The sequence below is a fragment of the Liolophura sinensis genome, chromosome 9 (assembly GCF_032854445.1).
Source record: "Liolophura sinensis isolate JHLJ2023 chromosome 9, CUHK_Ljap_v2, whole genome shotgun sequence".
Classification (NCBI taxonomy): domain Eukaryota; kingdom Metazoa; phylum Mollusca; class Polyplacophora; order Chitonida; family Chitonidae; genus Liolophura; species Liolophura sinensis.
The window spans coordinates 21,794,635-21,818,125 of NC_088303.1; the positions used below are offsets into that span (position 1 = coordinate 21,794,635).

The 23,491-nt window shown below is 39.4% G+C and overlaps 2 protein-coding genes and 1 long non-coding RNA gene across 3 annotated transcripts; 1 reads left to right on the forward strand and 2 right to left on the reverse strand.

Moving 5' to 3' along the window:
• Positions 1 to 956: 956 nt before the first annotated feature.
• Positions 957 to 7,246, reverse strand: LOC135475695 (endoglucanase E-4-like; the record flags this gene model as incomplete). The annotated part of the gene is made up of 10 exons (XM_064755627.1): positions 957 to 967; positions 1,335 to 1,525; positions 2,078 to 2,243; positions 2,669 to 2,813; positions 3,869 to 4,028; positions 5,083 to 5,194; positions 5,302 to 5,461; positions 5,983 to 6,167; positions 6,402 to 6,572; positions 7,102 to 7,246. Coding segments are annotated over 10 exons (1,446 nt in total), but the record flags the coding sequence as incomplete, so codon positions are not given.
• A 48-nt stretch (positions 7,247 to 7,294) lies between these two features.
• On the reverse strand, positions 7,295 to 9,758 carry LOC135475969 (uncharacterized). The gene is made up of 3 exons (XR_010445081.1): positions 9,703 to 9,758; positions 7,686 to 7,885; positions 7,295 to 7,411 (listed from the first exon to the last, which is right to left on the reverse strand). It is a non-coding gene; the product is annotated as an uncharacterized LOC135475969 (long non-coding RNA).
• Positions 9,759 to 10,609: 851 nt separating this feature from the next.
• On the forward strand, positions 10,610 to 23,355 carry LOC135475968 (endoglucanase E-4-like). The gene is made up of 13 exons (XM_064755947.1): positions 10,610 to 10,627; positions 11,661 to 11,845; positions 12,527 to 12,782; positions 13,382 to 13,450; positions 13,892 to 14,062; positions 14,712 to 14,896; positions 15,137 to 15,296; positions 16,608 to 16,719; positions 17,341 to 17,500; positions 18,914 to 19,058; positions 19,816 to 19,981; positions 22,521 to 22,711; positions 23,267 to 23,355. The coding sequence occupies exons 2-13, from the start codon at positions 11,666 to 11,668 to the stop codon at positions 23,311 to 23,313; spliced, it is 1,842 nt and encodes a 613-aa protein (XP_064612017.1). The 5' UTR covers positions 10,610 to 10,627; positions 11,661 to 11,665; the 3' UTR covers positions 23,314 to 23,355.
• Positions 23,356 to 23,491: the final 136 nt, after the last annotated feature.

A 23,491-nucleotide genomic window follows, 5' to 3' on the forward strand; every position in this document is an offset into this window, starting at 1 on the left:
CAGTTTCAGTCAAAGCTCAACTCAGATACATATTTCTCTAATCGACAACCTTTATACTAGCATGGTACACGATTTCAATACTGATTACACTCATTCAGCTAGAACATACCTTGCATCTTTTCAACATCATTGAAAACTGCTGACTGCTTCGCCGTGCAAGATTCCGTACACATTTCCTACGTTATATGCTTTCTGATTTCTTTTGTGGTTTGTGTTAAGCGTCGTTTTGGGAATTGGCTGTGATTATTAACCTGGAGCGTCACTGGGGAACAAATGTCTGTTTCGACGCATAAATCTAAAAATGTGACAATTAAGCCGTTCTGGTACAAGTTGGGCGCCTCACTGTAAGAACAGAGTAACTTTTCCGCGAAAGTCTGCACTGATCACAAGAAGAAAACAAAGGAAAGAAATTCTGGGGACGTCAAATGATTATGAACAGAAAAAGAATTTTATTCAGATTAATTGTACAGGGTACCGTTTGAGCGGAACTGAGCTCAATAATGTGATGGTAATTCTCCTACCAGGGCAAGGTGGATTAAACCTGAAATCAGAGAACATTCGGAAGACGTCTTGGTGAATAAGGAAGTTTTGAGTTAGAAATCTTTTATCCCTAAAAGTAAAACTATATCATGTGACGTATAACTATAAATGATCACATTTACCATAACAAAGTTTCACAAAAGTTATTTAGAATAGATCAGTGATGATGAATATTGAGGAGCTGAAAATTATGAACTTCAGAAGTTCCTGAATATAAAGACCTATGACTTGTCTCCTTGGAACACTGTAAGACAGGTGATCTTTAAATTATTGTCATCAGAAGTTATCTAACGTTCTTAACAAGTCACATGATGCAGTAAGACAGCTTTTACCCTTAGTGACAAAATAATTCTGGAAAATAATAACTGAAAACTTCACTATTGTTCGGAATAGACGAATAATTAAGTGGTGGATGTTTAGTAAGCATCTAGAATTGAAAAAAAAAACAACAAATCTATCTCAAAATTATAGAACTAATTTCCACTATAGTGAGTTGAAAAAAGATTGTTTCGGACCTCAGTGTGGAAATGTTAAGTTACTGCAATCAGTTGGTGCCCTGTCCGGTCTAGTGATCTATGCTCTGTTAAGTCTTCAGCTTCATAATCCCTGACGAAGAGAGTTTTATGTTCAAGTTCAACTGCGGATAGTACATAAAATACGACCAGTAGTCAGCCTCTTTGGGTGATTTGTATGGGATTGATCGTTTTATACATCTAACCGCATTTGTTAAGTTGAAACAAGCCAGTCTTTAAACGAAGGTAGATTACATAATTATATAACCCATTAATGCTTACCGGCCAGAGCGGATTGATAGCCCGAGTTGTAGTCACAGGCCACTTCGTTACGGACATAGTCTTTTCGGCTGTCCACATAGACGTCTCCAACATCAGGTCCTCCCACCAGAGCCCCACACAGCGTCTGTGGGTTTGGCCCAGCATTGTTAAACGCCCCCCAGTCACATGTAGCCGGGATAAACGGACAGGAACTGTTGTGCAGCAGAGGGTTGATTGAGTGATTGGGCCAACGATTGAGTGCTTCAGTAATTAGGTCTATAGCTGAGTGATCGGTTCAGTGACCGAGGGTTGGTTCATTGACTGGTCGGGTCAATGATTGAGTGATTGGGCCAATGATTGAGTGCTTCAGTAATTAGGTCTATAGCTGAGTGATCGGTTCAGTGGCCGAGGGTTGGTTCATTGACTGGTCGGGTCAATGATTGAGTGATTGGATCAATGATTGAGTGATCGGTTCAATGTCTCAGTGTTTGGGCCAGTGACTGCATGATTGATTGTGACAACGATAGAGTAATTGTTTCAATGTTTTGGTGAATTATTGGGTCAATAATTGAGTGATTTTTGTTCAGTCACTGAGTGAATGGTTCATTGACTGGGATTGCGTCAATGATTGGGTGATTGGTTCAATAATTGAGTTATTGTTCAATGGCTGAGCAGTTAGTTCACTGAGCGATTGGTTCATTGAGTGATTAGACTGTAAAGTGTATACTATTCTCCAGATATCCGCAAGGGTACCTGAATCTCACCTTGATCTGTGGTGAGGCCTCTGAGGGGGGTTGACACCAAATCCAACCACATAACTGTGTCCTGTATCTCCAAGAGCGTAGTTAATCTCCTTCACGGCCCAGGATCTGTACATCACCGGGTTAATTCCATTGTCTGCGTTCACCAGAGCTATTAGGGCGCCATTTGCTGTGGAAATGAAATGAAAACAATACAGCAAAACGTCGACGTTTAATTGTTATCTTTGATTTATTCATTTAGTTATTTTTTGAAACTCGAAGTCGGCTTTAGGAACCTTCGAGTCTACGGGGTTGATATATGTGCACAAATACAACACTACAAACACTGGAATGATGGCTTTGATTGTGTCTGCTATCCGAATTTATTTATTTTATTGGTGTTACTTTTACTTGGTGGTACTTAAGACAGTTCACTTATACAACGGCATAAATTTATAAATAATAAATGTATTTATTTATTTTATTGGTGTTACTGTTACTTGGTGGTAATCAAGAAATTTCACTTATACAACGGCAGCCAGCATTATGGTGGGAGGAATCTGGACTGAGCCCGATGGAAAACTATTGGAAAGGACCTCAAGTAAGTCAGCTTACTAGCATATCTGAGAGGACCCCATTTGTCCCTAAAGGCGAGACCTTTGGGCGTGTACTTCCAAGATCCTCCAGGGAGCCAACTCTTCAGGGCTGTCTGAATGTCAGTCTTGTACTTGTCTTTGCCCGTGATGTTGTACAGCAAAGTCTGTGGAAGGGGCAAAAGTAATTATGGGTACTGTTTTGTGTTTGTTGTGTTCCATATTCGTGCAGCTCTGAATATGGAGTTGAATGTTGTGATGGAATCATGTGCTAACTTCACCGAACTCAATGTGTCTGCCTTGATGGTGGAAAGTGATTTCCCTTCGATCGATTAATGCTACCGAGTGCCAGAGAACAGTTGAGGAAATTCACCGTGAGAGACCGGACTTGAACCAACGTGTCTTCCTCCTTCAGATCGATAAAGGCACAATTGTTAAATAATACCGAGATACAGTTTTTATTACAATATCTGATTTTTACTGGGTTTTTTTCCTTCATTTACTGTGGCTTTCCAGCATATACACGCGCAGTGAAACAGTAGTCTGATCCTGGTGTTTTGACTCATTCTTAAGTCTTTGATGGCTATTGTTTTAGATTTTCCATACATTTTGATAACTGGAGCATCATAAATCAATACATTTATAGATTTTCTATACATTTTACATAGTCTTATTTGTTCTTTCCGTAGAGGAATCGAAATATATGATGGTGGTTAGAAAAGCACTAACTATTATATGTAAATATTTTCAACCATTCGATCTCACAAGCAAATAGGGTTTACCAGACGCCAGAATGTTTTTCTGACGTCATCTTCCACGTGAACGACGTAATTGCACTTTAAGGGCAAGGCGAACACCAGAGTTGTAACAGGGTGTCATCAGAGCTAAAGAAAATTAGTCTATGAAATAGCTGGAGTTACATTCGAGGTGATAACGGGCACCTACTCCCGCGCATTGGCGGGTCTGGGTCCAAGTGGAATAAACCATTGTCTTAAATGGATGAATAATACGTTACTAGTTGGGTAGCAAAACATCATTGAACAATACACGACACAACTTAGGTCATAGTAACTTCAGGAGGGAGTTCTTTGGTAGTTTGTCTAAACGCGTCGTTTTGGGAATTGGCCTTGCGATTATTGGCCTGGAAGTCCATCTTGGTTCACGGCTGGTATATGAGTGTCTGTTTCGACACATAGATCCCACTGCATACAGAATTCGTTACCTCTACTCCTATTTTCTTGTCGTCCCAGGAGAGGGCCCATGGTACCTCATCGATGACATCAGGGTACAGTGTTTCAGCTGCCGTTAGGTACTTATCGTCTGCTGTCGCTAGATAGAGCCAGCAAGCTGCCCAGGCTACTTCGTCAACATAATGGCTCGACCTGAAATGTTACGTTGACAGCTTGCCGAATCAAGAGATCACGTGATTGGAAGAGTGCATGTACTATCGTTTGCTTCTTTAAGCCAGTCACCTATTTTCAGCTGCGTGTGAAATGAGTCACATTAGCCTTTCGTTAGTGACACGTAACAACACAAGCTCTACACATTAATATGCAGGACGTTCGTATATTATTACAAAGAAAATGAAGTTAAAATACTTTTTCTAATTCATAATGTTAAACTCCATAAGCTTGGTTTCGATACCAAGACCTCGTTGCATCATAAAGATGCCTCATAATTATGACACAGGTGTCATAATTATTCAAAAGAAAATGCCATGTTTGAGCTGAATATAAGCTACTGGTTAAAAGAAGCAGACTATAGCCGTGATTTATTTACTCATTTGACTGTTGCTTAATGCCGTGTTAAAGGGTTTTTCACCAATCCCATGTTAGTTAGTTTTCTAAGCAAAAGAATCCGAAGTGCCTAGGGTAAACACACAGATCTTTGGCAAGTTGGTAAAGAGCTTTGCAAGACTGCGCAAACAAAACCACACCAGCGTTGTCGACGGCCTATTATCACCAAGGCTCCACGAGTAATGATTAGGCGTGCCCGTCGTGTGTATTGTGGGTATAAGCCGTGAACCTTACTCAGTGAAAGACCTCTACAAATCGCGTGTCCAGGTTATTACCCATGGTAGATTTGAGTTAAAACATTTTCATTGTTATTTGGCATGTACACTATCTGAGTAATTTTACTTGGAGTGTAAACACTTTATCATAAAAAGTAAGATTTACACGCTTTGTTTTGGGGATATCTTACCGAAAATGCGGAAAAGAGTAAAAGAAATGAAAAATCAATTCTATTGGTTTACGTCTGAATGACTAAATGTCATCAGAGCTATTTAGAATTTGAACAGCCGCATCATATGTATGCAAACAGGAAAAGGACAGGAAAGGGTGTTAATGGAGATGCCGTTCCTATTTCAGCTGACTTGGCCGTTATGAAGACGTCCCAGATTCTCCTTGAAAATGAGTGATGTGGAAGACATCTTACCTGTAATAACCGGATGCAGCGCTGACCGAATCTGTGTATTTCCCTCTGTTCTTGTCCCCGAACTCGTACAGCTGCTTGGCATGAGTCAGCAATTTGGCAGCGTAGGCCGGGTCTTCAAACAAAACAATACCACAGTTTTAACATATAACAACTAAGAATAGTTGGTGATGAAACTGTGAGCGAGTGAATAGGGTTATACTCAAATTTTGTATATGTTACCTTCCTCTTTGAAGGCAATATAGCCGGCGGCCATAGCTGCTGCGGTTTCCCCGGCAACATCAGCGCCCGGATGTGCGGCGTCGATCTTGAAACTCGGCCGCGCCATAGTCATGTCCTCGGGCCGCCCCCAGAAACCGTGGTCCTTCCCGCCGTCTCCAACCTGCAAGGTATCATTATGGCCATAACAGAAAAAGTGGGTCAGCAGTTTGTACTTGTGTGAATGAAACATTGAAATATTCTGGTCTTTCTACCGTTTACTATTTAGATCAGATTTGTAGTTTTAGTGAAGTAGTTTATGTATTTATTCTTGGGGCAAATAAATAATGGTAAACTGTATTCGTCTTTTGATTTTTTTTTTGTATCTGACAATGGACCAGGGAAATCTATAAAATATTTATGGGTTAACTTCTATAGCAGTCAACGTGTATTTTTTATATTTTGTTTTTGTTTATTTTTTTGTGAAACTTGCAATTTAATGAATGTTTATGTATTTATGTTGATTATCAAAAAGTGAATAAAAATGCCAATAATAACAAAAGAAATAGTAAGAAATTTCAAAATTTAAAATTATAATACCAAATTACCTCGACCTTTACGAAAGTCAAAATTGTGAGACAATTACCTTAAAAGGTCAAGATACCTAGATTAGTTGTGAAAATATTGAATTCAAAAGTATCTCACCTGTACATAAAGCTCATTTGGAGCGGAATGGCATTTGATGAAATAATCCAGTGGCCATTTCACGGAATTGTACATGAAGTCCAGCTGTCCTGTGGCAATGTACGCGTCTTTATACCGAATCAGTCCCCACAGGAGGAGCGTTGTTGTCGAGGCCATTGGAAGACCGAATTTAACGTTATCACCAGCTGAAAACATTTACACATGTCAAATAAACTTTTATGTAGAAATGCACAAGAATGTTTCGCAAGTTCGACCTACTGGTAATGTGAGTCAGGAAATGACGATTGCATTAATTCACGTGTTAGCCTACCAAGTATATACCTTTACTGAAAAATTTTATTACGAATTAAACCCATTTAAGTGTTGGTCTGTGAGATTGATTTTCAGATAAGTTTATCAGTCTTTCTGTTGTAACTCACCGTCATACCATCCTCCTGAGAGGTCAAGGCCGGCGTCCTGGCCGTCAGTTACGGCGGAATCAGCTCGCCACGGGATGCGGTTACTCGCCGGAAGTACACCAGATTGTTGCGCCTCGAAGAAGAGAATGGAGTAGGCCAGGGCCTTGCCGTAGTCGTAAGTCGTGTTAACACCTAGAACATCATTAGATCAGACGGAGTTTATTGACGTGAAATTATCAAGTTATCAGGTAGACTCGTGTTCACGTGTGGATCCTATCTTTTTGAGAAAATTCTCGTTGAAAAGCTGGATTTTGCATTACCTCAACAGTATCCCAGTAAAAGAGGATCAATGAAAAACATTTTCCCTTTGAAAAGTGCTATTGATTGACTATAGCTACAGACACATTATAGAAGATGAGTCACGGTAATTAATTTATATTCACTGATTTATTAATTAATTTATTTATTGGATTGATGTTTTACGAGGCGCACTAAAGAATATCTCACTTATAAGACGATGGCCAGCATTATCGTAGCAGGAAACCGGACAAAGCCCGGGGGAAACCCACAACCATCAGTACAGTTGCTAGCAGACTTACATTTATAGAAGAAATCCCTTTTAGTAGCCAAAATTACCGTACATTTCATAATATCAGCTGGTCGTCTGTATATTGTTGCTCATTAGTCCAGCACCATAATTTGTGATATAAGAGCGCCGTACCTATATCAGTGACGTTTACCAAGTCTTCACAGTTTGACGTTGTAGATCCTGGAAGGCCACCGGATCCGGATACACCGGGTATAGATGGCGTGGTCACCGGGGCCGTCCCGAAGGTTACTGTGCCCGTGGAGCCCGGATCTCCATGCTGACCCTCGATAAACGCCGTCCCCTTCGGTGCGTCACCATCAACCTCCCCCAGAATATCTATGCTGACGTAATCCCCCTCGTGGATGTCCCCATTCCATCCAAAATTCTCCACAACCCATTCTTCTCCGCTTGACGAATGGGAAGCGATCTTAGCATGAGGTGACTGGCGGGCAGGACAAGTAAAAAATTATATATTATAACTACATCTTTATTGTAATAATTCATAAGAATTGAGAACAAATCCAAACGAGTAAACCCAGCAAGCATCGTTAGGCTTACATAAAACTGATCATTTATCAACATATGGCATTATATATTTATATTACATTCATGACAATATTATAATCATTTTTGTCACTTTTTCACAAGCAAAATTTGTTTTTATCTGGTTTCCTCCACCGATATGTATGACTGTTATCGTGTATGTAAAACCTCACCTGTAGGTTTTGAACTGGTTTGTCAAAGACCAGATGAGCTTTCCAGCTTTTCTGTGCAGCGTCAATGTGAATTTTAAACATTCCCTTGAAATGCCCAGGCCAGGTCTGCGTGATTGACATGGACTCCGAACTAGCCACGCCCATACATGTCATGAAAATGAGGCCCGTAACCAAGAGCCTCACCATTTTCAATCAGAATTCTGAAAATTAGAGAAATGGCGTTCCAAATGTCAGTAGGTAGTTTTCGTTTCTAATACCCCCCCCCCCCCATAAACAAGGTTGCAAATAGAAATCCAGCATTAATTAAGACTGACATTTATTTTTCTAATACATGTATTCTACTTTGAGTGAAATCAAACAATCAGTCAATCAGTTATTTTTATCTTATATGACACAATGCCTCGTAAAACGACAAAATGAACAAATACTTGCAGGTGCTGAAATCAGGAATCAGACAACCCTAATCTTTTCAACCACCACTGTGAAAAATATTCAAATATTTTGAGAGAAGTATGTAGTATACAAAAATAATTTACACAGTTTTATGAAGCTTGCATCTTAACACAACCAAATCATTTTAGCGTTATTTTCATATGCAAAAATTGCACTGAAAACAGAACTTTAGACGTCGAAAAGGCAGTAGTTTCCACAGAATGAGAGCATGGTTGGTGGTTAATGTCTCTCAACCACTAGATCACACCAAGTGTTGAATCTTGGACAAAGACTCTTTCGAGATTCTCATCATGGCCCCTATTCTTTACAGGGCGTTGGAGCCACTCTTCTTTGTAAGACGATTAGAAAGCCATGTTTGTTGACACGATGCGAGTGGCGACCTCTTCTTTTAACTGGACATTATAGTCAATAAGCCACCAGTAGTTCTTGTAGCGCCTCCTACATGTAGGTGGCCTTAGTTCGGCTGAAAATGAAATGCCACAAACATGACGTACATGTTTCTGATCACTTGTCTAAATGAAGTGTAGAAAACTGTGTTATATTTTATTTTTTAATTTTGTGTTATTTTGCTAAAGGTCAATTATTTGTACCGGTTTCGTTCGGTTTCTCACGGTTTCTCCAGTTTCCTCCAGGAATAAAGTTGCCGTCATTGTGTTAGTCCTGAGCAATGCGTTAAATAAAGAAATCAACATGCAGCACAAGCTGAAGAGATATATAAAAAAGCCAGAAAAAGTTCCAAATGATAGCATATGACATTGCGCTGTTTCAATAAAATAAAATAAAAAATACGTTTTAGTCGTGCATTACGTATGGAACTAGATCAAGGACATTGACAAGTATAGATGATACATCTCGCCATAGCGCCTCAATTTTATAAAAGACTACAAACTCCACTTATCTTAGGCTGTTTTCATCATTGAAAACTGTTGACGACTTCCCGCGCATTAATCCGTCCTAATTTCGCACTTTATATACTTTCTTAGCTCTTTGGTGGTTTGTCGTGAACATAAATTTCGGAATTGGCCCTGCGAGTGTTGACCCGAAACGTAGATGTTTGTTGACGCCAAGATTAGAAAGTACATGTAGATCAAGATTCTCCTAATAGGTCGCATGACGATGTCAAAACTTACGTATATCTTTTGATCTTTAGTGCTTGCGCATAAACCGATTTGTTCATATTTCATTAGCCCATATTTCGGTTTTTATGACTGCAATAAATACTTCCTTGTACATTTGGTCAAAAGATGAATTAGAGCTACTTGACATTTCCATTCAGTGCAGCTTGTGTATATTAACAGGAGTGCAAGCGTAAAAAACTTAAAACTAGAGATATGTGAAGTGAAGCATTTCACATAATCATATCGACAGTTGCCCATAATCATGTGCTCCATGAGGGTAAATTTTGTTTTTTATCCGATAATCACAATATATTTAACAATAGCGAGATCCAACAAGAATAATCAAACGATATTGTGCAACAGAATGCGTAATCCGGACAACATTATAAGTCCCAGTAGAGACGTAAGTTATTTCTCTTGGTCTATATACAACATGATGTCATTACCTGTAGATCCACGAGATATTTCGACCTTCCTTCCCAGAATCTGGTCAGTATTTGTCCCACCTCTCACCACTCGCCTGTACACTTGTTCAGATAAAAATCTAATGCTGTCATTCATGCCCCTGTCACGTGCTCTTGTCGCGAAAAATAATCCATAATATGGGTCAAGGTCGATTAAAACACACCTTTACGTAACATTTCAATTAGTTCATCATGTTATTACTTCTTCAATATTTAAGTTTACTGAGTATTGCGCAAACTTCTCATTTTCAAAAGAGCTGCCAAGAAAATAGGTACCTAATTGGCTGGTAATATATCAATATGAATTAACTGAAATTCATACCTCTAGATTACATTAAATTGTAAAGTAACTGTTGTGACTATAACAACGGTTAAATAAGGTCAATTTGAGGGAGAAAATATAGATCTCCTGTACGGACACACTTATTTGCAGAGCAATGTAATACAACATCTGCAACAGTTACGAGAGGGCCAATATAAATAAGCAAGTTGCCGGAGGACCTAGAATACTGGTACTCACAGGCTTTGTGTGAATGAAAGTAAACGTATTGAATTTGAACGCCGGAAATGAAAAGGCGTTACATTTAAGATGTGAAACAGAAAGAGTCTTTTCATAACATGTCATTCAGTCCAACAAGACAGAAAGTAGGTCTTTTTTGATCGTTATCAGAATTTAACCAAGTTCCATTCATATCAGCGAACCCATCTTCGATAAGAACCAGAGCAGACGTCTTGTTAAGGCACGTGTCTTAGTAGAGGACTACTTTCTCTTAGATTTACTTCACTTCTCCTGGAACAGAACAGATGGTTAACCCAGCTGATAACCTGGACAACGTGGTAAATCCTTAACTGCTTCTCCACCTTAAAATACTTATTCAGAAAGCGTCCGAGGGAGAAGACAGGGCGAGTAAGTTTACAATAAGTTTATTTTTTCATATGTATTAGTACAAACCTTGCAAACTTTATTTTGGATGAAATAGAATATTCTTAATCATATCAGAAATACGTTTTTCTTATTTTCTCTTAAGAAACAAATAGCTCTTCAGAGCTGTGTTATTCACAGCAACTTGTCACTAATAAATTCGTTAGTAAATTAACGGTGGGTGATATCCTCGTGTTTGTAGGGAGTACCATCAGAAATTGACTAACTTCAAGCAAAATCAACATTTAATACAATTGTATACAAACTGTATATAGTTTCATTTCAACACCTTAATTTTGCTAAAGTGTAATACACTAATATTCTTTCAGCAAAACCGTACGCTTTTATCATCCATTTTGTCTTAGACATTACCCCAACTATGTAGAAACGCTACTTACCTCACGTTACTATAAACTGACACAGACCTCTGGTCTAGTTTTACAAAATAAACCACAGTATAGAAAAAACGGATATGTTTAGTGGGGAAATATTATTTGTTTGTAAAAGAGTTGTAATAAGCACACAATTATGCTCAGTTTTGACTTTGTATCATGTCACACTTGATATTTGGAAATGTTGCTTGATTAACGACAGGTTCACAGATCAAATCAATCAATCTTACTGACAAGCAGAAAGAATTATGATGATATAAAAGTGTTTTGTAGTACTTAACTCAAGCTGTTTATGTTTAACAAGTTACAACTGACTTCATGCATGTCGATGACAGAAATTACTTATCACAAGTGTTACTCATCCTTTGGGATTACTAGTTTACTAAATTACTAGTTTTTCTTACCTTCTGCACGATTTTATTCATGTCGCTCGCAGAAGCTACTGGTCACTATTGTTTCCTGTCCTTTGGGTTGAGATTCTAAAAGACTTTCGGCTCCTTTTGTACACGACTTCATCCCTATCGATTACCGAAATTACTGATCATTATTGTTGCCCGTCCTTTGTGTTAGGTTTTCCACAAAAAAAAAATGGCTCTTCTACACGATTTCTTGTATGTGGCTTACAGACAGGATGATTCTCTATGGGCTACTGCTTAGTTGCCTGGTGACCTTGTCAAGGTCAGCCGTGCCACTGCAGGTCACCAGTCATTGGGTAGGCGGCTTCAATGGCGTCTTCTCAGTCCACGCCGATCATGCTTACAACGGCTGGAAGGCTCATATCGTTTTCGACAAACCAGTAGAGAGTATAGAGGTACGTGCGTAGATTAACAAAACATAATACTATCGTTGTGTGTAATGGTGTGAAACAAATAATCGTCCGCCGCCCCTGCTTTTCCAGGAACATGAAGCCTTTTTCAAAAAGCGATGCCTGGAAAAGCCAAAACTTTAAGGGTATTTTGTTGTCACATGGTATCAGATTTAAATATATATGTCTTAACATAACCCTTGTTAAGTGTTCCCACTTTTAAAATTAAGCGTTTAATTAACATTTCAAATTTTGGCTTGGCAGTACTAGCGGTACTATTGAGATCTGCCCTATGATGTTTGGGAAAATTCGGAGTACACCAATCATACGCAATGATTCCTGTATTTTACGTTATAAGATAGCACTCATTGATATATGTCTTAGAAATCATTACTGAACCATTGGCAAGTAACTGAGGGGAACTTCCAATCGTAGAGTCAGGTTAACGTGCATATCCGTGTGTTGGAGGGCCAGTGATCTCCATGTAAGGCTTCAGCAGCCCTTCGAGTGCACCGAACTGCTTACTGCTACAAAGGGCCCGAGAACCGGTGAATTGTCATGTTTCCGATCAGTTATTCGCCTAATAAATTTTATTTAATGAAAAGTGAAGGAAATAGTATGATAAAGGTGAGATTAAATTTATGAATACCAGTAACACGCATTTTCTAAACTTTTGTCTACATGTAGATATGGAAGGCTGATGTGGTGTCGACCAGCGATGACAAGAAAGAATACATCATCCAGGGAAAGAGCTGGGATGCAGATCTCGAGCCAGGGGCCGACCTGGAGATGAACTTCTTGGGAACTGTGACTGGGGACAGTCCACCCCGGGGGTCAGTTTTCCTTGAAGGACAGAATCCTAATGCCACATTCCCGCCCATGACCGGCAATACAGGCCAAGCCTCCCACGGGCCGGACGTGACCGTCACGCTAGGCCCTGGGGGTAAGTGTTTCTGAGCAGCATCAGGGAAAGGACGTTCACCCTATCCAACCCTGAAGCCATATGCTGCTAAGATGTATGGGCCTCAAATCTATAATCATGTACAATATTCATTTTTGAAACATCTCGTATCTCCATTTTCCCAAATAACACCGTAAAATCGTGTATTCCCAAAAACAAACTAGATATGTTCATTATGTGGCAGAGTTTGTTTCAGTGTGATTCTTTGATGCTAAAGAACATAAAATGCGCTTTCTGAAACAATGAATATTGCTTATATTTCAGGATAACTATTCGGGTAATGTTATATTTTTACAATTTGTATCTTCGAGTATATAACTTAATACTACTCTAGCTTATTAAAGGCGTGGGGCTAGATATGCTCCACTAGAGTGGTAAACAGAGATTAATTCTACTGGATGTTTTCCTCCCAATACTACTGTGTTTGACTGTAACAATTTCCATTTTGTCCTTACTTGGTCATTTCTTTTGGTGGCCATTGGTAGACTTAAGTAAGGTAATTTCTGTATTCTTCAGCGACTCATTTCGCGAGGACAATTTTTACAAGGAACTTAAGTAGGGTATTCGTCTTTATGTTGCAGTCACCTGGACGGCCGCTCCGGAGAGTAATACCGCCTTCTGTGATACACGGGCACACGCCAAGAAAGTCGGTAATACACACACTACAAATGCCATTCACCTTCATTTTCAAATGAACACTTTAGGCTCGTTGATATACATGTAAATTTTATTCCTTGTGAAGTATTAAACCTTATGAACAAAATCGAATCTTGACGACCTAACTGTCAAAAGTTCTACGTTCGATTCTCATTGCCTCAGCCACTGGTGTCGCATGTTCGGATCCAGTTATCACTAGCTTTCTCAGATGTTTGATCACCCACCACCTAATAGTTTTCTTTCTGCGCCTATGTAGAAGTTTATTAACAAGATAATTAGGCAATTCTTGGGTGCTAACAAGAGTGCAACATTTCAGACCATATCTGACTATTGTGTGGTAAGCTTGAGTGTTGCATTCAGCTCTCAGTGTTCACCTATTGTATTTCTCAGCTCAATTCTCACTGGCCAACCTTCTCTATACCTTTCTGTTTCAGATGCAAAAATGAAGTACGATTACTCCAAGGTGATTGGTTACTCCATCTTGTTCTTCGAAGCGCAAAGATCTGGTAAACTTCCAGACAATAACCGCATCACTTGGCGAGGTGACTCCGCCCTGAAAGATGGCGCCGACGTGGGCCACGATCTAACAGGCGGATGGTATGATGGTAAGATAATCCATTCTATAATTGTGGGGACAAACTCTGTTATTTGTTTGTGGTTCTTATGATATGCATATACCTGGTATACCCACTTCACGAATCTAGGTTCTTCCAGCTTGCACGGAAAGCACATAAATATACGATATCATCACAACGAAGTAATACTCTATGGGCAAAATTCCATGACATTTTAGAACATGTAACCATGGCATCAGGTACTTCTTGTATATGCTGCACTGGTTACATCTTTGGGTCAGGACATTTGCCAGGTGCCTAGCTAAGGTGAGTGTTTTCCTCTGCTTGGCCAGTATGATTTAATCCATTAATTTAATTGTTTATTTGATTGGTGCTTTACGCCCTACTCAAGAATATTTCACTTATGTGACGGCGGCTGGAATTATGGTGGTAGGAAACCGGGCGGAGGCCGGAGGAAACCCACGACCATCCGCAGGTTACTGGTAGATGTGTGTTTTGGAAGCCGACATTTTATGTATTAATCAGCCAAGCCACTAACTCATACAGGCCCTGTGTCAGCGCATTGCTATGTACTTTGCACAGGCTATATGGTGCTGAGCTGACCTGATCATTCACTACTTTTCGCCGTTGGGACAGATTCTTCAGTTAAATATAGCAAGTATACCATTATTACCTTCAGCCGGAGACCACGTGAAGTTTGGTTTACCAATGGCTTCATCCGTTACATTGTTGGCCTGGGGTCTCATCCAATGGAAAGATGCGTATGTAGCTTCGGGGCAGCTTGAGTACATGTATGATTGCATTAAATGGCCGCTGGACTACTTCCTGAAGGCTCACACTGCTCCTCATGAACTTTACGTACAGGTGGGTGAAATTAATATGTCTTTATATACATACATTTATTAAAAAAGAAAGGAAGATCTGCTTGTGAAAATACCGGTACCTTAATTTTCTCTCTGCAAATCCAGAGCAAAGATAAACTAATAATTTTTCAATTTATTATTTTGGCAAATTGCTTAATTAATTTAATTAACTAATTCTGTTTGTCTGTTAATTTGTGAACACGTACATAACATATTAGATAATGCAGTTGTGCTGGCTCAGGTCGGTGATGGAGGACCTGACCACGCTTACTGGGGACGACCAGAAGATATGACTATGAACAGACCTGCATTTAAAATTGACGAATCAAAGCCCGGAGCGGACGCAGCTGCGGAAACAGCGGCCGCCATGACAGCGGGATACCTGGTGTTTAAGGAGAGAGGTAATAGGTCGCAGTCCACGATTAATTGTCCATATACATACATGTTAACGTTTGGCCTCACAGCACTGTCCTTAAATCTCAGGGTCTGATAAAACTCGTCCCTTGGGATAACTTCATTCAAATTCGTGTTTGGGATTAACCGATGAAGTGTTCAATAAAAATTAACAAACTTGATCAAACCCACCTAGTGAGAGGCCGGGTGAATTGTAGCAAGCATACGTGGAGGCCCTAATACTGCAACCATCAGTGTCGCACTACGAATGAGGACAGACGGCCGATGTATATATCTTTTTCTCAGCCTTGATGGTTTTTTTATGGTTCATTTTTCAAGATTTTCTATTTATGTTTTTTTTAATACAGCATTAAATTATCATAAGAAAATTATAAACAAAATTAAATCCAATGTTTGCTCTACTTGTGAGAAAAGACATAAGATGTACATATCTTTTTCTTATTCCTAATGTTTTTTATGGCTAATTTTTCGAGTCAGGATTTTCCATATATGGGTGTTTCAAAATACAATATTAAATTATTATAAAAAAATAAATGAAATCAGTTCCAGTGTGGTTAATAACAACCTGATCTATAAAACTTATAAACTCTAGAAAATCTAGAAGTTACTTGACAGTAACAAAACTGAGTCTCTGTGTAAGCTGTATATAAAACGAGTTCTCCGCTCATGAATACGCATTCGATAGAAGTAAAATAACAAACATCAAACAGAAGATTAAACAATCAAATAATAAAAACCACACTGATGGTTCTCCAAAGCTTGTCTATTTAGAACAGTCAAGCTGGCCGCCGTCGTATAAGTGAAATATTTTTGAGCATATGGTGTAAAATACTGCAGTATTTCTGCATATTATCAACTAAATGTTTATTTATTTATTTATGTATTTACGCCGTACTCACAAACGTTTCACAAACATCGGTCAGGTTTTATGATCTGGAGAAACTGGGGAACACCTAAGTGGGTACCTGCCCACCTTGCCATGATGACAAGCAATACCACTGACATAAGGCTGTGACAGCTGGAATCGATGACGCGACCTCCTTGAACGATGGCTAGTAGCCCGAACAACAGTGGTCTGGACACACCAAAGGGAAACTTTAACAATTAAAAACATCGGAGAAAATGTGTTTAATGAAGAATAAAGTGTTGCGGCGTTTTGCTCCTTAATTTTCGCAACATCGTTGATGCAATAATAAACATTTCCCACTGTATTGAAATGTTTAGGTCGACAGTCGCATATTAAGATACATCATATAGTCTAATATCCACTGGGAACATGTGCTTGTGGGTTGTTTCAGATCCAGCATACGCGACCAAACTACTCACGCATGCTAAACAGCTGTATGACTTCGCCAACAAATTTCCCGGTATTTATTCAAACAGTGTGAACCAGGCATCGGGCTACTACAGGTAACTCATTGACAAAATGAAAGCTAACAAAGGAAACAAAGCACTGTTTTCATCCGATTACGGTAGAAGATCTAGTTTGAAATGTGCGCCATTATCGATGATGACTTTAATTATTTATTTATTTGATTGGTGTTTTACGCCGTACTCAAGAATATTTCACTTATACGACGGCGGACAGCATTATGGTGGGAGGAAACCTCTCAGAGCCCGGGGGAAACCCACTACCATCTGCGGGTTGCTTCCAGACCTTGATGAACATGAAACTGAAATAAAAACATGGCAACGTATTGTTATAGACGTTAACAGAGTCAGAGACAAGGAAAACAACTGAAGTCATGACCGAAGGGGAAAAAAGCCTAAGCCAGTGACATAAGACACGAAGTCCATAGTTTAACGGGTTAAATCAGTATCTGCATGGACTCTCCTCTTTTGCTATAAGTACATAATAAAGTCAGAAATACCATATTATTAGTTACTGGGATTTCAAATGATTAACGAAAAGTCATAGACAACTACAAATATCTTGTACCATTGACACTGAAAGAACTCAAATAAACAGTCTACAAGTTCCGTCAAGAAACATATTGCACAGCTAATGGTTGTTACCCTTTATACGTACAGGTCTAGTCATTTTGTGGACGAGGTGGCGTGGGCCGCATGCTGGCTCTATATTGCCACAAACGACACACAATACCTGACGGACGCCGAGACCAAGTACCCGGATGTCATCACGGAAATACCATGGGCTCTTTCTTGGGACGACAAGAAAATTGGCGTCGAGGTAGGTCTTCGGGATTCAGAGTGAAATGACGACTTCGCCAGTGACACGACAGTCAGAAAACTTTAGTTTGTTAACACACCCATTTTTGTTACAAGCTGAGTCGATATGTCTAACGGGTGTGAATGGAGAGGTGTCACGGTAAGGTGGGGGTCTTATTCATCTCGCGTAGAAATTTCGAAATGCTGTTGAAGCAGTGATACAGTTGGTGGCTTTACTTATGTCAGGCGATTGGTTTAATAGGGTGTAATAAGTATAAACTACTTGTACCTGGGAATGGTCAGCTGTATCCGCTTTCCTCCATCCGTAAAACTGACTGCTCACGTGATTTTACACGACAGATTGGCTCTGGGTAGTGTTTTCAGCCAATTACAGTGTTAAGTTTCCAAGTACTTATTCCCGTGGGAAAAAATCATTACATGAAGACCTGCTGGGCGGGGCCAAGCAACCGTTGCATACACTGATTGACAAATCTGACGCGGGAAACGTGAAATGAACACAATCAAACATCGGCAAGGCGTCTCATGCAGTGCTCTTTACGTGGCTGGCAGATTACAGCAGGAAAGCGCGGGAGGAAACGGGCATAGTGTTATCTATTAGGGACAATCAGTCGTCTAAACCGTTTCGCTCCACACCGTCATAATCGTGCAGATGTTACGTAACGAACTCTAACCTATACTTGTGAGAGGTAAACAGAGATCAAATAAATGCAAAAATAAGTAGGAAAGTACTGGCCAGTTTATACCAGAGACTACATATTAATATCAATAGCACGTGGACATATCGTCTTTTTTATACATTGTACAACATTCGATTCATAGGCCCCTCATGTGATAAAGCGCTAACTAAGGGGTAATAACTCTTTCTAGTACTCCTTGTATTTCTCATTTTGAGCTGCCTCCCTTTTGTCTGATGTCCAAAAAGTATTGAATCAAACCAATAAATTTTCACTTATTGTTCAGCTCGCACGCAAGGCTCGGTGTTTTGCACGGTTTGGTGTAGTTTTGAACTCTAATAAGGTATATCGCATACAAATTACACGGCGGTATTTACCTCTTCTCCCGTTTCGCTATTTTCCACTCCGGCAACTCTTTTAAAATCTACGTTTCGGCCATTGGTTCATCATCTTAACCATTTGTTTGTCCCCTTTCGTTCTTTTTTGGCTATTAGTTATTATCCAATTTTCACCATGGCTACTGGTTTGTCACCAGTCCAGAATCTGTCCTTGGCTGTCACCAATCCACACTTTCATTTGTTAATCATGAAACCACGCGTTGATGTGTTTTTGTTTTGTTTTTAGACATATATGTATTGTATACCGTTTCCGTATTTTTCGACACTATTCTCCTAATGTGTTATAAACCGTTACCACAAAGCCTCATAATTTATCATGGGGTTTCTCCTTTCTTTTCCAAGGTGATGTTGTACAAACTGACGGGTAAGGACAAATACCACACGGACATCAACACCGCCCTTAACAGCTGGCTACCTGGTGGAAAGTGGCGATACACCCCCAAAGGACTGGCTTACCGGGATCGCTGGGGACCTCTCAGATATGCTGGTACGAAACTAAACAGAGCCATGTAAAATATGCTGGTAGCTCATTCTGCTGGGGGGGGGGGGGCCTCCGTGGCCTAGTGGTTAGCATACTAGCGCAGCACAGTGACTCAAGAGCGTCCCACCAACGCAATCGCTATGAGTTCACGCCTGGCTTACGCTGTCGTACTCTGCAGCCGTACGTGGGGAGGTCTGTCGGCAACTTGCGGATGGTCGTGGGTTTCCCCTGGACTCTACCCTGGTTTCCTCCCACCATAACGATGGCTGCTATTGTACAAGTGAAGTATTCTTGAGAACGGCGTGAAACATCAATAGGAATGAAACAAATAAATAATCTGTTGTTCCATTGTGCTATAGACAACCTATAAGGTCGAATCTCACTGCTTATGATATAAGTGTTGAAAAAGAAATGAGACCTTCCCTGGTGAAAGTACTATTACAACGGAGGATTTTGCATCAAAAAGCGCCGTAATTTATTACTTTTTCACAGTATACCGCTAGCTCAGATTTCATTTGCTTCACTTTGTTGCTTTAGTGCATTATTTTGATAGGCTACAGTGGGCCTACAACTTAAGGTTTACTGGTATGGTTTCAGAGTGTTCAATCACGTTTCTTGTATGTTACAGAATATCACAAGTCTTATTGTTTCAACTGTCTATGCACTTTTTTTTTCCGCCCACAAGCTTTATCGTTATAGGTTTACCACCTTACTAGAAAGAGATAGTGGTTGTCTAACCCGAGTTATCTGCTTCATTTCTCAGCAAATGGCTGCCTCATAGCTCTGATGCTGGCTGACTATGGCGTTAACCCTGTGACTTACCGGAAATGGGCAGAGAAGGAAATAAACTATATGTTGGGTGACACTGGGCATAGTTACGTTGTGGGATTCGGCGTGAACCCCCCAAAGGACCCTCACCATAGGGGAAGGTAAGCTCTTGAAGTACATTGAGCACAAATGGAACATATTATTGTTAGGTAGACCGAAATATAGGTAGATCAACGCTACATTCGTTTCCGACGGTAAATCTTATTCTTGCTTGTAACGCCTCTGGCCTGAAAGTTGTACATTTCAGTCTAATTCTACTCCCTGTTTCTTAAACTGTGTCCAGATAATTTCATTAAAATCAAAAATCTGGTAGTAGCCTTTCTTCGATTAGGCTTAGTTTCGCTCAGACACAGAGAGAAAGAAGTTTTACTGATAGTTATGAAAACAGACCGTTTCGACCCACAATGCATCTGAATCCGCTAAAATAGGATAAAAAAAAGTCCATAGTATTAGTTCAAATTTTTATCTGAATTTTTCTTTCAACAAATCCAAAACAAAAACGTTTATGTTCTGTGTTCGTCAGGGGAAGTCTTGTTTGTGGAAAGAACAGTAGCTAATTATTCAGACACTGAGTACAGTCCGTGAATGGGTTGCATATTTCAAACATCATCCGTTTTTGTTCCCGTGGAACTAAGTTTCCTTCATTCCGTCACGCAGACTGTATTCAGGCAATAATTCGAGAACGCTATACTTGATTACACTCTAACTTATAAAATAGTATGACGTGAACGAAAGTTGGTACTTATAAAGTAGGATGACGTGAACGAAAGTTGGTGCTTATAAAGTAGTATGACGTGAACGAAAGTTGGTACTTATAAAGTAGTATGACCTGAACGAAAGTTGGTACTTATAAAGTAGTATGACGTGAACAAAAGTTGGTACTTGTAAAGTAGAATGACATGAACGAAAGTTGGTACTTATAAAGTAGTATGACGTGAACAAAAGTTGGTACTTATAAAGTAGAATGACGTGAACGAAAGTTGGTACTTGTAAAGTAGAATGACGTGAACGAAAGTTGGTACTTATAAAGTAGAATGACGTGAACGAAAGTTGGTACTTATAAAATAGTATGGTGTGAACGAAAGTTGGTACTTATAAAATAGTATGACGTGAACAAAAGTTGGTACTTATAAAGTAGGATGACGTGAACGAAAGTTGGTGCTTATAAAGTAGTATGACGTGAACGAAAGTTGGTACTTATAAAGTAGTATGACCTGAACGAAAGTTGGTACTTATAAAGTAGTATGGTGTGAACGAAAGTTGGTACTTATAAAATAGTATGACGTGAACAAAAGTTGGTACTTATAAAGTAGAATGACGTGAACGAAAGTTGGTACTTATAAAGTAGTATGACGTGAACGAAAGTTGGTACTTATAAAGTAGTATGACCTGAACGAAAGTTGGTACTTATAAAGTAGAATGACGTGAACGAAAGTTGGTACTTATAAAATAGTATGACGTAAACAAAAGTTGGTACTTGTAAAGTAGTATGACGTGAACGAAAGTTGGTATTTAGCGATATGCATGACACAAAATAGCCGAATCCATCATGTTTGTTTTCTAGTTTTTTAACTTTGTCCATACAATAGCTTGAAAAAGCTTTGACATATTGCCTCCTAAACATGGACAGTCATGTGCAATAAGTGCGAGAGCTGCTTGGGCTGGATTTCAACTTTGTGTATAAAACATTGCGACCGCTGTTGCCACCATAGTTTCCATTTCGTGAAACTGTGTCCAGCATACAAAAGCTTGGGTACTTTCCAGCTGATTGCCGTGAAATTCGGAAAGTAGTATAACATGAATGAGATAATAACTGGGGTCACTTCTCAACTGTGTGCCTCAAACAAAATGGTAGGTACGGCCATCTAGTTCCAGTAACCATATTACGAATACCAATACAGAATAAACACTTAAACATTTCCTGGAACTCCCTCTTAATGGTCTTGTACACGATAAGAACCATAAGCGAAGAACAGTTGGATATATACAGAGAGAACATTTACTGCTTATGCTATTGTTTGTCGGGACACATGGACCTTACTGATCTAATAGATTTGGTTTATGACTGGTTTTATTGTAAATCAGGTCAGAAGAATACTGTTTTTTTCGGACTATTTCAAGGGCCGATTCCACGAAGCCATTTCTGACTTAAGCCAAAATTTATAATGCTATCTTAAGGCTTATTTTTCGGCTTCAGAAATTAAAATTTTGTCTACCTTATCGATGTTACCTTAAGACAAATTGCTTAAATTTCACGTCCAAAAACTGGGCATTGTGAACAGATTTTTAATTTTTACATAAGTCACAAACGGCTTTGTGGAAACGACCCGAGGCTCAATAATAATCTGTAGTATGAAAAACAATCTTAAGAAATGAACAGTACTTTTGTTTTGGACGACTTAAACAACACCTGAAATTATATCGCCAGATAAATAACGCCAGTCCCGTTTCGAAGTACCAAGAGATAGGTCCAAGAACAGTTAACATGTATTTACAATGTATGATGTAAAGTTGAATTTGTGAAGTAAAATCCCTTCTTTCCTAGCTGATGCCTGGCATGGTAAACTGTTTGGTGTGAAAATTTCAAAAGCGGCTTGATGTGGAATGATTTAAACTGAGTACCATATTCGTATGATCCAGTTCCTGTCCCAGTCGCCCAACGAAATGTGATTGGCAGCAGTTCCAGGCGTCTACCCCGAACCCACAAACCCTTTGCGGGGCTCTAGTTGGGGGTCCGGACGAGGGTGACGTGTACACGGACAAGAGAGACGATTATGTGCGGAACGAGGTGGCATGTGACTACAATGCTGGTTTCCAATCAGCTGTAGCAGGTACAGTATTAATGTAAGGTAGACACGTGTCTGCAACAACAACAACATACGAAGTTCGAATCCAGATCTGGCTGTTTCCTCTCCTTAATAAATCTATCTCCCATCGTATAAGTGATTTTCGAGCATGGCGTTAAGCAACAATCGAATGAATAAATGAATGAATGAATGAATGAATGAATGAATGAATGAATGAATGAATGAATAAATAAATAAATAAATAATGTATAAGTGAAGAATATGTTAAAACCTGGAGGACACGCAATTTGGTATGCGTAAATCTTAAGTGCACTGATGGATAACGAGGTACTTTGGCTACAGTCCATTTATTCAAAGACATATTCCTTATGGTATAGCAATGTGAAGTCTGAGAAGTACTACTAACAGAAGTATTTGCTTTACCAATATAGGGTGTCTAAAATTCAAAAGTCGACTTACTTGAGCATCATTCGATGGCACTTGTAACTGTTTGATCTGGTGTGCGGATTAAAACCATTAAGTCACAGATGCAAGATTGTAATGACACAGAACTAACTGTCCGTTTTCATTTATTCACAGGACTGTTACACTTGGCACTGAAGGGCGACCTTCCATCAGAATATTAAGAGAGCCATCGTACAGCAAATTGCAACAGAAATTGCGCCATTGTTTCGCTGTAATTTTTTTTTCATTTTAAACTTTTGATGTTGTAAGTATTTGATATCTCCACAGTTTGTGTTTAATTCTATACAGTTTAGATGGAATCAGAAGATCGGGGCCAGATTATACCCAAATTATTCCGAG

Bases quoted from the DNA above. Each gene is read 5' to 3' on its own strand.
- LOC135475968 (XM_064755947.1), top strand. From the start codon at position 11,666: ATGATTCTCTATGGGCTACTGCTTAGTTGCCTGGTGACCTTGTCAAGG. The intron at 13,451-13,891 runs GTAATACACACA...TTTCTGTTTCAG, and splicing joins GGCACACGCCAAGAAAGTCG to ATGCAAAAATGAAGTACGAT. The intron at 14,063-14,711 runs GTAAGATAATCC...TATTACCTTCAG, and splicing joins AACAGGCGGATGGTATGATG to CCGGAGACCACGTGAAGTTT.